The sequence below is a fragment of the Mauremys mutica genome, chromosome 17 (assembly GCF_020497125.1).
Source record: "Mauremys mutica isolate MM-2020 ecotype Southern chromosome 17, ASM2049712v1, whole genome shotgun sequence".
Classification (NCBI taxonomy): domain Eukaryota; kingdom Metazoa; phylum Chordata; order Testudines; family Geoemydidae; genus Mauremys; species Mauremys mutica.
In genome coordinates this window covers 9,344,279-9,356,364 of record NC_059088.1, presented here as the reverse complement: position 1 = coordinate 9,356,364, position 12,086 = coordinate 9,344,279, and the positions used below count along the sequence as shown (strand labels likewise).

General features: G+C 56.9%; 1 protein-coding gene across 1 annotated transcript; it reads right to left on the bottom strand.

Moving 5' to 3' along the window:
- Positions 1-294: 294 nt before the first annotated feature.
- Positions 295-4,439, bottom strand: LOC123351918 (phospholipase A2 inhibitor and Ly6/PLAUR domain-containing protein-like). The gene is made up of 5 exons (XM_044991609.1): positions 4,280-4,439; positions 3,234-3,350; positions 1,854-2,006; positions 1,365-1,505; positions 295-485 (listed from the first exon to the last, which is right to left on the bottom strand). Exons 1-5 carry the CDS (start codon positions 4,326-4,328, stop codon positions 295-297), a joined length of 651 nt encoding a protein of 216 aa, XP_044847544.1. The 5' UTR covers positions 4,329-4,439.
- Positions 4,440-12,086: the final 7,647 nt, after the last annotated feature.

Here is a 12,086-nt window from a genome sequence, read left to right as displayed (position 1 = left end):
CACTGTCAGACACGGGATGCCGGACTAGCTGCAACATTCACCTGACCCGGTGTGGCCATGCTTCTGTTCTTAACTGGCTTCTTGTCGGCACCAATGACGAGAATTAAATTTTTCTCCATTGAAAGAAAGAAATAAATTCCAAAGACTTTGCTCTACAGTTTGTTTCATTCAGTGCAGCAATATCAAGGGGCTTGACTCCATCCGGGGAACCAAGAACCCTTGGGTGGGACTGCGGCTAACGCAGGCTGCAGGGGTGTTTTTCAGTGCGCTGTGGCCATTGCACCCAGTGGGGAATCAGGAGCGAAGCTTCAGCAGCAGGAACCCGCCTGGCCCTGGTGCCACCTCCACCGCGCCGGAGGCCACTGTGCATTTGGCCGTGGTTAGATCAGCACTGAGCCCTGCGAAGGTCGACGAACCCAATTTTATCTGGGCGCAGACGGACTCAGAAGCGCAGCCCTTCATGACCATCTGCACTGGATTTCCACCTGCGGGGGGGAAGGGACAGGCAGTTGTCAGGGGAGCAGCTCCACTCCTTGAGCTGGACTAGGAGACAATGGTCCCCCCAATCCTCAGGGCCCCTTCAGACTCCCCCACAGCCTCTATCTCGCCATCTGCCCCCCACCTCCCCCAGCCTGTCTGACCCTGGATGGCCTCTCCCTTCTCCTCCGCTCTGATGCGGACTCGCTGTGTGTCCTTGAACAAGTCACCTGGAGCCCTGATCTAGAGCCCACCAATGAAACCCGTATTGGATCTGGCCAGAATTAGCTACATCACTCATCTAGCAAAGCAGCAGCTCAGTGCTGGTGGGAGCGGTGGGATCTCTAGGCAGGGTGGCTTCATAGTGATTGACGGCATCATGATAGGACTCTGCAAAACTAGTTTTAATTCCCAGCCCTGACACAACCTTCCTGTGTGAACTTGGGCAAGTCACGGCACCGCTCTGTTCCTCAGTTTCCCCATCTTTAAAAGGTGGAGAACGATCCTTATTTTGCCTGTTCTGATTGCAGCCTCTTTGGGGGGCAGGAACCGTATCCTGCTGGGAGTCCTTCAGCATCTGGCAGAAAAGGGGCCCCCGATCTGGGTGGGGGATCTGTGAAGCACCTGGCACGACAGGGGCTCTCAAGACTGAGTCAGTCCTACCATGAAGAGCTTAGAGACTAAACTACACACAGGTAATGGATGGGAGGAGAACCAGACACAAAGGGAGGGAAAGACACTGGCCCAGTGCTGGGATAAGGACCCAGGTGTCCTGATCTACAGCCGATACCTTTCCCTAACGGCCCCCACCCAGCGTCTCGCTTCTGCCCGACGGGGGATAAAACAACAAAGGAAAAATAAGCCCAGGAGAAATGAACGGAGGTTACCAGTTGTTAGGGTCTCGACGATGTCGACACATCGGGTCTCGTCGCCCGTGCACTGTATGGTCTTCTCGCTGCACTGATCAGCAAACACAGCGACGCAGCCCGGGCAGCTCCGGCCGTTGGGTGTGGTGTCAGCCGGGGGCACTGGGAAGAAGCGGAGCAAACACAGTCAGCTCGGGGGACGAGCCCCAGGAGGCGTCGGGGCAGGGAGAGCAGCCGGGGGCTGCACAGCTCAGCCCTGGGTGCCCCCTGCAGGGGAAGCTGTAGCTCCGGGGACGCCGGGGGCAGCAGGGACCCCTGGACCTCGCCCCGGGTGGGGTCAGAGCTGGGTTCACACCTGGTGAGCTCCACCCACTAAGCTCCACCCACCCAGGGGCTGAGTGTTAGTCCAAGGGGCGCCCCCTGCAGGGCAGGAGGACCAGGCTCAGAATGTTAACGTGGGGCAGGAGGTGCCGGGGATGGGGGAGGCGAGGCGGAGATGGGGAGATTTACCTGTAACTATGGTTGTTCTGCAGGCGTCTCCCACGCAGCAGGCAAAGCTTGTCTGTGTTCTCATTCCCTGCCCAAAATTCACAGAGACGGGGCCGGCTTTGCATTGACTCGACGGCATGCAGCCCTTGAGAATGCTCTGGGTCTTAATTCCCGCTGCACAGGAGGAGAAAACGGAGATTTATGCCCCTTCCACTCCCACCCCATTGACACCCTCTTCACCGCGACGGCCCTGTGCCACTAGCCTTCCTCTACCCGGGGGAAACTGAGGCATGAAGAGGGGAAAGTGAGTCAGCCGCAGTCCCACAGGGTGATTTCAGCAACTAAATCCAGCATTTATAACCACCAGTCCAGAGGCGACACACGGGACAGGGATGGGGGCGGTAGGCCTGGTTTTCTGGCCCCGCTCGCTCCACTCCCTGCACAGCAGCTGCTGGAGCCACTGAGTCGGAAGCTGCTGCCGGGGGAGGAGCAGCAGCAAACAGCTGGGGGGGGGGAGCTGCAGAGGGTAAGGGGGGGTGTTTGGAGGGCCCATGGCTCAAGCTATAGTGGGGGTGAACATTTAAATTGTGCCCCCCTCCACTATCAGCAGGCACCAATTGTCCCTGCCCCAGCTCCCCGCTCAGCTGCCGCGTAACCCTGGGGCCCCAAACCTCCTGCCCATAAAGTCCTTTCGTTGCCAAAGTTTCCAACAGGGGGTACGTGCAGGGCCACCGAAATCCCGACACTGTGCGTCCAGCTCACCCCTTAGCCATGGTGGGCTTCCCAGACTAGGCGTTCCCCTGCCGATCTCACCTGCAGGGCCAGATCCAGGGGCCGCCCCCGGAGCACGCCCACCGGATCTGGCCCCGCACAAAGCCCAGCCGGGGGGAGGAGTTGTGAGCGGGGAGTGGCCCCCTGGGACCCCAGGAGCCCAGTGGGGAGGATGCGCCGTGCGGACGTGGGGGAATCAAGTTCCAGGGAATGTTTAACTATTTCAAACAATGTGGGGCGGCTTCAACGGGGAGACAGAGAGACCCACCCAGAGGCCAGGGGGCCAGGCATGACCGTAGGAGGGGGGAGATCTGGGCTGGTTAGTTGCCTGGGAGCTCGGCATTGCAATTGAGCTGGTCCCCAGGGTCTGGCATAAAACCCAGGCGTCCTGGCTCCTTATCCGCTGCTCAGACCCACCCACCCCACTCCCTTCCCGGAGCTGTGACTAGGAGAGGACCCAGGCGTCCTGACTCCCCAGCCTGTTCCCTGACCCACGTTGCTCAGGGTCCATCTCGCGCGGTTCTGAGCCCCGGCGGCACCTCTGGGCTCGCTGCGTCAGTTATGAAAGTGAAAAAAAATGCTTCAGCCCCAGCACCTCTCCCATGACAAATTAACCCCGATCTCACCTACCCAGTGTGGATTCTGTCAGAGCGACGCCACAGGAGTCTTCCCCGGCCGCGCAGGTCTCTAGGTCGCCCGTGCAGCTGGTTCCTAGGCCGAAGCAAACCTCACACCGCAGACAGGCCCCTGGAGCCAGAGAGAGAACAGGAGCCACCTGGATTTGTCCCTCCCTCGCCGTCCCCTGGGCTCGGCGGGGAAGCACCGGGTACAGGGCCCTGGGGTCCCTCATCAGCGTTGTCGATGGTCCCAGCTGGCTACAGACATTTCACACTGATCTGTGGCTGCGTCTCCCTGGATTTTGCTGCAGGTTTTAGTTCCCCAGGGGGTTTTCCCACCTCCCAAACCCCAAATTGATCCCCAGCGGCTGTGAGCTGGTGTCGCTCTCCAGTGCGGTGCAGCAAGGGCCGAGTCCCACCTGCCATCGACTCCAGGGCAGCTGCGCCCCCCTGACACCGGCTGGGCCTGGCCCCACTGACTCCAGTGCAGCTGCGCCCCCCTGACACCGGCTGGGCCCGGCCCCACTGACTCCAGTGCAGCTGCGCCCCCCTGACACCGGCTGGGCCCTGCCCCACTGACTCCAGTGCAGCTGCGCCCCCCTGACACCGGCTGGGCCCGGCCCCACTGACTCCAGTGCAGCTGCGCCCCCCTGACACCGGCTGGGGATCACATTCACCGGCCCTTCATGTTGCCCTGAGCTCCTGCTGCTGAAATTCAGCTCCGCTGCCTGTCACACCACGGACAATCCCCGTTCGAAATGCCCTTGGCCTCTGGCCAGCTCTGAAACCTGCCCGGTCGCGACTCCGTTCTAGTGATTTAAACTGTAAATATTTCCTCCCATTTCCAGAATTTTTTCACTCCTTTCCATGGGGACTTTGTGACTTTCAACCCTCTCCTCCTCGGACGTTGTCACTCAGACCCCCCCAACTGAGCCCCCGTTATTCTGTGGCTGCTTTTTGGTTATGTCCATCAACAGTTTCACCCAGCAGGTGGCTCTGAGCTGTTGGTATGTTGGAGAAGTTAGGAAATCAGCCCCTGTAGGAACAGACCCCTCTCACCCGTAGCCAGGAGAGCAGCGAGGATGCAGACGGCAGGAGAAGCCTCCATGGCGAAGGGGAAGCAGTAGATCGGCGCTGGGGTCTGTGATGCAGCCAAATCTCCAGCTGGGGGATTTATCACAGATGGGCTGAACTGAGATCAGAAGAGAGATTGGACATGCATGAGCTGGTTGACAGGGTGGGGATATCTTCAATTCTGAGGTAGCCAAAACCCTGACCCCTTCGTGGCTGGTGTGCTCGTGTCATCCACCCAGAGAAGTCAGAGACAAACCAGAAATGCTCCTGCTGGAAGGTTGTGGTTTAAGGTGACTGTTTCTGGGGATCCAGAATGATCACACACAAGAACCACAAACAAGAGGGAGACAAAACAGGCTGCTCACTATGGCAACAAGCTATAACTCAGGCCACCTTGTTCTAGGCTGTTTCATTACAAACTTCCTCTGGTCCCACACTTCCCTGCAGAGCTCCCTAGACTGCCAGGAGACCCAGGAAACCCCACAGACTCCCCCACCCCCACTTTTAAAGCGATAGCTTGCCATTGCGATCCGTCCTTGAGACACGACGTCCAGCCCCCCTGCAAAGCGGCTCTCAGCCACGCACAGCGTAGGGATCCCAGGTCCGAGGCCAGGGCAACCCCTTAGCCCTTGTGCAGAGCCAAATTCCTTCTGTGGCCCACTCCCCAGAGATCAGGGTCTGTGGCCCTGCACCATCCCCCCAGATGCCCCAGGGGGAGGAGGAATTGCACTGACCCCGCCCCACATCACACAGCAGTGGCACCTTCCACACCCGCTTGACGTCATTCGTGTTGCCACAGACCATCAGGCAGCCACAGGCTGGGGTAAGAAATTCCCACTCCCTCCTGACGGCAGCTACCTCTGCCCTCCCCCTCCCCCACCCCGTACACTGCGCTTGGACACTCCCCACCTTTGGCGGGTGTCGCAGCGTTGCCAGGGCTCTGCAGCTGCCTCAGTTTCCCCACCTGTGGTTGGGAGCTCAGCCACCCTCAGTCTCTGTTCTGCCCCATGCTTCCTGGTAAGGGGGGGGGCAGAGCTGATTTCCTGGGCCTGGCTGAAGCAGTCCTAGTGTCTACACGGGAGTCAGGGAGTCACCTCTCCGGTGCGGCAGCGGGCGGTTCTCTCACCCCACTGCCCCTCAGTCTCAGGCAGCTGTTTACACTCGCTGGGAAGAGAACTGGAGCGCAACGATCTTTGCCTTTTTTATACGACCCCACTTCACCCACCAGCTGTCCCATTCGCGTGCTGGCTCTTGCCTTCATCAGCATTCACAGGGTGGAGGAGTGGGGCTGGGTTCTATCCCAGCTCTGAGAGGGGAGTGGGGGTCAGAGAGGGGGCAGGGTGCAAGCCAGGACTCCTGGGTTCTCTCCCCAGCTCTGGGAGGGGAGTGGGGGTCAGAGAGGGGGCAGGGTGCAAGCCAGGACTCCTGGGTTCTATCCCCAGCTCTGGGAGGGGAGTGGTGGTTAGAGCAGGGGGCCTGGGAGCCAGGACTCCTGGGTTCTCTCCCCAGCTCGGGGAAGGGGGTCTCATGGTTAGAGCACCAATAGACCAGAGGGGTATCACTTACCAAACGCTCCTTAAAGTTTGCCTGGCGTGAAGCGGGTGGCTGACTCCTCAGAGCGGAAAAGCTGCACCTGTCTCTCGTTCCGCCCTGTCACACCGGGGCTGGCTCTGTCTCTTTTTATAGAAGGGCTCAGGTACCTTCTGTGATGTAATACAGGAACTTACATGGGTCTGCTCACTTCGCCTGGGAGAGTCTATAAGTTTCTATTCCTCTCACCAGCCCTGCCCACCCCTTAGGCATCTGTGCACACTGACAAATCCTCCTTCCTTCCTGCCGGGAAATCGGATTAGAGGAATGAGGGATCCCAAGTCCCCTCGGAAGGCAATGGGGGGTAGTGGGTCACACAAGGGACAGGGAGGCCGGACTCCTGGGTTCTGTTCCTGGTGCCATGTCGATTAAGGGCAGGACCCTTCCATCCTACTCCTGTCCTTGGGAGAAGCAGGATGCAGTGGTGAGAGAAGTGGGGGTGGGAGTCTGGACGCCTGGGTTCTACAGTCTGGAAAGTGGGTCATAGTCGAGTTGTGGTAGCAGGTTTTTATGTTTGTAATTTGTATAATTTAGAATGAAGGATAAAGAATAATAACATAGCATGCATTAAATGTATTGATGTATGATTTGACCATATTCTGCCAGCCACCCTCTCTGAAAGCAGGAAGGAACGGCCTAGTGGGCCATTGGCAACGATGCATCAGCCAGAATTTTGTGTCTGGAGCTGATTTCAAGGCAGTAACAGACCTTTAGGGTCACGTCTTTGTTGTAGGTTTAAAATTAGCCTTTTGAAATAAGTAAAAGGATGCCCGGATTGTTTTCTCCTGCATTGCAATTTGATGTTCCTGTTCAAATGCTCCGTGTAAATCAATCCTGTTTTGCATGGGAATGAGGAATGTGTGTGTTAGAAGATAAGTGTGAAGGGCATCACCGGACCAGCTCTCTAGGGAGGAATCGAGGACAGACGTAAAGGCGCAAGGAGATTGCAACCTGCCCCGATTGAGATGTCAGAGGAGGGCAGATTGATGACTCTAAAAGCTGGGGCAGGCACCTCTCAATGGGCACAAGAGAGCTGTGATCACAACCAGCCTTGGGTACCTCCCTGAAAGACTGATGAGAGAACACAATAAAGGATGAGAAGGACAATTTAAGAAAACAAGCCCTCATCAGACAACAATTGATCACAGCTTGACGATGCGAAACTCATTGGTCCCAGTGAAGGAAGATCACTATATAAACAAGGTGCTTTGGATAGTAACTGGATCATTTAAGTGGTTCCAAGTAATAGTAGATAGAACAAAATTAAATTGCCAAGCAAAATAAAACAAAACCACACAAGTCTAAGCCTAATACAGTAGGAAACTAAATGCTGGTAAATCTCACCCTCTGAGATGTTCCAATAAGCTTCTTTCACAGACTAGATTCCTTCCTAGTCTGGGTCCAGCAACCACTCACACCCCCCGTAGTTACTTTCTTTTGTTCGGTTTCTTTCAGGCATCTCTTTAGGGCGGAGAGGCTCTCTTCTGAGCCAGCTAAGACAAAATTGGAGAGGCGTCCAGGTCTTTTATATTCTCTCTCTTGTGGGTGGAAACCCCTTTGTTCTCCTGTGCAAAATCACAGTAACAAGGTGGTGTCTGTAGCCACCTGGGCCAGTCACGTGTAGGAACGATTCAGCTTTTTGCAGGCTGACGCCATTGTGTGGGAGGAATTTTCAGTCAGAGGCAATACCTGAACTGTGCAAACCGTCCGGCATAGCCAAAAGCCAAACGACACCCTGTCACCTGCCAGGAAATGCTCAGTGCGAGAGGTTTCACCAGACCCCGCATGGCCTGCTCCGGACACTCCCACCTGAAGAGCTGTGGGCCTGGCAGGAACATCTCCCTGAGCTGGGCTTGGCCGACAACGGCCACACCCATTCGTGGACGGGTCATGCGCTTTTTTATCTCCTGGTCGGGAGAGATCCCGGGTTCCCGTGAGCTATTCTGGACAGGGAGGGCCCTGAGGAGGATGAGGTGACTGGGTCAAAGGTCACTGTGATAGGCTGGAGACACCTGATAAATGGCATTAATGATGTACAGCGTCTAGCGCAGTGGCGTCATGGGCCTTGACTGGGGTGCCTGGGGGCTACCGTAATACACCTAATAAATAGCAATCACAATGTATCACACCTAGCCCTGCGGGGGTTCTAGGCCCAACAATAATAATCAAATATTTGAACTCTCTCCCCCTCCGCAGAGGTTGAGTGGCAGGTGCTTTATCCGACCGGTGCTGCTGTCTCTTTGGACGGAGCAGCCCTCCTGGGCGTGTCATTACTGGGTGGAATCGAACCTGCAACCGCTGTGTCCATAAGCCCGGCCCTGAGCGAGAGGGTCTCGTGCGGGAGCAGCCGTGCAAGCCCCAGACTCAGAAACCTCTGCCACAGTGCAACCACTTGGGGGGCTGAAGATGCACACTGGATCCGACAGATGTGCAGGTCTGTGCTAGGCCAATGCCCAGCAAACTGAAAGTAAAAATTAAAGATGCTGGTAATTAGCCGGCCTTTTTCTACGGCTCCGGACGCTGGGGCCTGAGGACGAGACGGGAGCAGATCCTGACCAGGCTGGAAAGCAGAACGTTATGCTGGCGGCTCGTAGTGCCAAGGAAGGGCCGTGTTTGGCACGAATGCGGGAAGCGGGAAGGGGGCACCAATGAACAGCGGAGGGAGGCCAGGCTGAGCCGGTTTGGTTGGGGGAAATCCAAAGACTCTCAAAGAACCAGGGTGTTAAACTTCACGGTGGAGGCTCAGAGGCAGGTTGGAAGAGCCAAGCCGAGATGGATGGACAGCACACAAAAGCAGGGCCCTCCCTAGGCATTTTGGTGCCCTATGCAAGCCCCCTGTAGGAGGAGGGGGCTGGCCCCGGCCCCAGGCCTCCGCAGGGGGACAGGAGCAGGCTTGGGGGCCGGGGGGAAACCGCCTCCCAGCGGAGGGGGGTGGGGCTAGGTTGCTCCACATCCTGCTGCCCGGTGATTGCAGGGCGGCCCCGACCCCCACTCACGGGGCAGCGGGAAGTGGAGCGACCTGGCCCCAGCCTGCTCTGCTCTGCTCCCCTGGCTCCCAGCCTTGGGACTTGAGGGCAGGGGGGAACCGCCCCCCAGCACTCACGGGGACGCATAGCTCAGGGGAAGGGGTGGGGTGGGGGCAGGGCTGGGGCAGAGCAGGGGCAGGGCTTTGGGGATGGGGTGGAGTGGGGGGTGGGGGCCATGGGGACGAGGCGAAGCAGGGAAGGGGGCAGCTTTCCTGGGTGGCTCAGCTGGGGGATCGGGCTGGCCGCTGGGGCAATTTCCTGGTGCCCTGCGCAGCTGCGTAGTTTGCGCGTGGGTAAGGCCGGCCCTGCACAAAAGGCTGTGATGAACTGCGGACCTGCCGCAAGGCAGATTGAAATGGAGCAGGGGGGCTCAGGGAGTGGGGCTAAGGCGAAACGGACGTGTCGCAGCAACCCAGAGTGTCCCATGCGTCTCACCGTGATACAGGCTCTCTGGGAACGTCCCCTTCTTATTGCCCGGCCCCAGAATCCCACAGGACAGCCCCACAGCTGGGTCCCTGGCTCCAGCACGTCGGTTTCGTACCATGGCTCCTTCGACAGGTCCCAAAGAGTTTGCACCCCCGCTGGAGGCTGAACTGACGTTCTCCCCTGTAGCTCCCAGCCTGTGCGTGCCAAGGTGGGAATTTTCTTAATGTTATGTCTGAAGCCGGTGTGTGCCTCAGTTTACCCTGTGCGTTGCACCAGTATCTAGGTGGTGGGACAGGGGTGTAGAAGCAGCAAAGAATCCTGTGGCACCTTATAGACTAACAGACGTTTTGCAGCATGAGCTTTCGTGGGTGAATGCCCACTTCGTGGGATGCAAGAATGGAAATTTCCAGGGGCAGGTAAATATAAGCAAGCCAGAAGCAAGCTAGAGATAACGAGGTTAGATCAATCAGGGAGGATGAGGCCCTGTTCTAGCAGTTGAGGTGTGAAAACCAAGGGAGGAGAAACTGGTTCTGTAATTGGCAAGCCATTCACAGTCTTTGTTTAATCCTAAACTGATGGTGTCAAATTTGCAAATGAACTGAAGCTCAGCAGTTTCTCTTAGGGCTTGTCTACACTACAGGACTATTTCGAATCTACTTAAGTCGAATTTGTGGATTCGACCTTATGAAGTCGAATTTGTGTATCCATACTAAATACACAAATTCGAACTTCTGAGTCCACATTCACGGGGCCAGCTTCGACTTTGGAAGCGGTGCACTGTGGGAAGCTATCCCACAGTTCCCGCACTCCCCGCTGCCCATTGGAATTGTGGGATTTCCCCCCAATGCATGCTGGGGGAAAAAATGTGTCGTCATTGAACCGTCAATCCCGCCCTCCCTGTCTTCCTTGAAAGCGCCGGCGGGAAATCTGTTCGCGCCCTTGTCTGGTCGGTTACAGCGCGGACGCCACAGCACTGCGAGCATGGAGCCCGCTGCGATCATCGCTGCACTTATGGCCGTTGTCAACTCCTCGCACGTTATCGTCCACCTCTTCCACAGTCAGATGCTGAGAAACCGGGCGAGGAGGCTCCGGCAGCACGGTGAGGAGAGTGGCGCAGACCTCTCAGAAAGCAGGGTACGCCGGGCAGTGGAGATCATGGTGGCAATGGGTCAAGTTCATGGTGTGGAACGGCGATTCTGGGCCCGGGAAACAAGCACAGACTGGTGGGACCGCATAGTGTTGCAGGTCTGGGATGACACAGAGTGGCTGCGAAACTTCAGGATGCGTAAGGGCACTTTCCTTGAACTGTGTGACTTGCTGTCCCCTGCCCTGAAGCGCCAGGACACAAGGATGCGAGCAGCCCTGAGTGTGCAGAAGCGAGTGGCCATAGCCCTCTGGAAACTTGCCACGCCAGACAGCTACCGGTCAGTAGCGAACCACTTTGGCGTGGGCAAATCTACTGTGGGGGTTGCTGTCATTCAAGTAGCCCACGCAATCGTTGAGCAACTGTTCTCAAAGGTAGTGACTCTCGGAAATGTCCAGGTCATCATAGATGGCTTCGCCGCGATGGGATTCCCAAACTGCGGTGGGGCTATAGATGGGACTCACATCCCTATCCTGGCACCAGCCCACCAGGCCAGCGAGTACATTAACCGAAAGGGCTACTTTTCAATGGTGCTGCAAGCTGTGGTGGACCATAGGGGACGTTTTACCAACATCAACGTCGGGTGGGCGGGCAAGGTTCATGACGCGCGTGTGTTCAGGAACTCTGGTCTGTTTAGACGCCTCCAGGCAGGCACTTTCTTCCCGGACCACAAAATAACGGTTGGGGATGTGCAGATGCCTACAGTGATCCTCGGGGACCCGGCCTACCCGCTAATGCCCTGGCTCATGAAGCCCTATACAGGCGCCTTGGACAGAGACAAGGAACTCTTCAACTACCGGCTGAGCAAGTGCAGAATGGTGGTGGAGTGTGCTTTCGGACGTCTCAAGGGGAGATGGCGGACCTTACTGACTCGCTCGGACATCAGCGAAAAGAATATCCCCGTAGTGATTGCTGCTTGCTGTGTGCTCCACAATCTCTGTGAGAGCAAGGGCGAGACCTTTTTGGCCGCTTGGGAGGTTGAGGCAAATCGCCTGGCTGCTGTTTACGATTAGCCAGACACCCGTGCTGAGAGAATATCCCAGCGGGAAGCGATATGCATCAGGGAGGCTTTGAAAGCGAGTTTCCTCGCAGAGCAGGGTAACCTGTGACTGTCCACTTGATTTTAAGAGAGCCTGATCATAAACCAAGTTTCCCCCAGTTCCGAAGGACGTTTTAAAACTAAGGACATGTTTTAGTAATTAATAATAAATCTTTCGTTGACTTTGCATTTCTCTTTCTTCGTTGAAACATGGAAGCACTCTGTGCTGGTTAAGGTGTGCACTGATGGGTGGGTTTGCAGGAAGGGGCGAGGGGTGCCGTCTTTGGATAGGGGTTAACATGACGGCTGTGGGTTTGGGCGTTGGAAGGGGTGAGGGGTGTGGGGGAAGGGTGAGTATCTGCCCCTGGATGAGGTCTCTTTTTGGGGCTCAGGGCACCGGGGAGGATCGTGACTACGGTCCAAGTGCATGTGAAGGGAAGCCTGCCTTTACATTCTGGGATGTCAGGCACCAGGACCCTGCACAAGCATACACATCAAGGAAAGACCCGGGGCAGCATACACCACACAGACTGTCCCTGGTGCCTAGTGACTGCAGTCTGTGTGTGC

Excerpts from the sequence above, each read along its gene's own strand:
- LOC123351918 (XM_044991609.1), bottom strand. The coding sequence starts at position 4,328 with ATGGAGGCTTCTCCTGCCGTCTGCATCCTCGCTGCTCTCCTGGCTACG. Across the intron at positions 3,351-4,279 it reads CGCTGCTCTCCTGGCTACGG|GGGCCTGTCTGCGGTGTGAG; the intron begins GTGAGAGGGGTC and ends CTCTGGCTCCAG. Across the intron at positions 2,007-3,233 it reads TCTGACAGAATCCACACTGG|CGGGAATTAAGACCCAGAGC; the intron begins GTAGGTGAGATC and ends CCTCCTGTGCAG.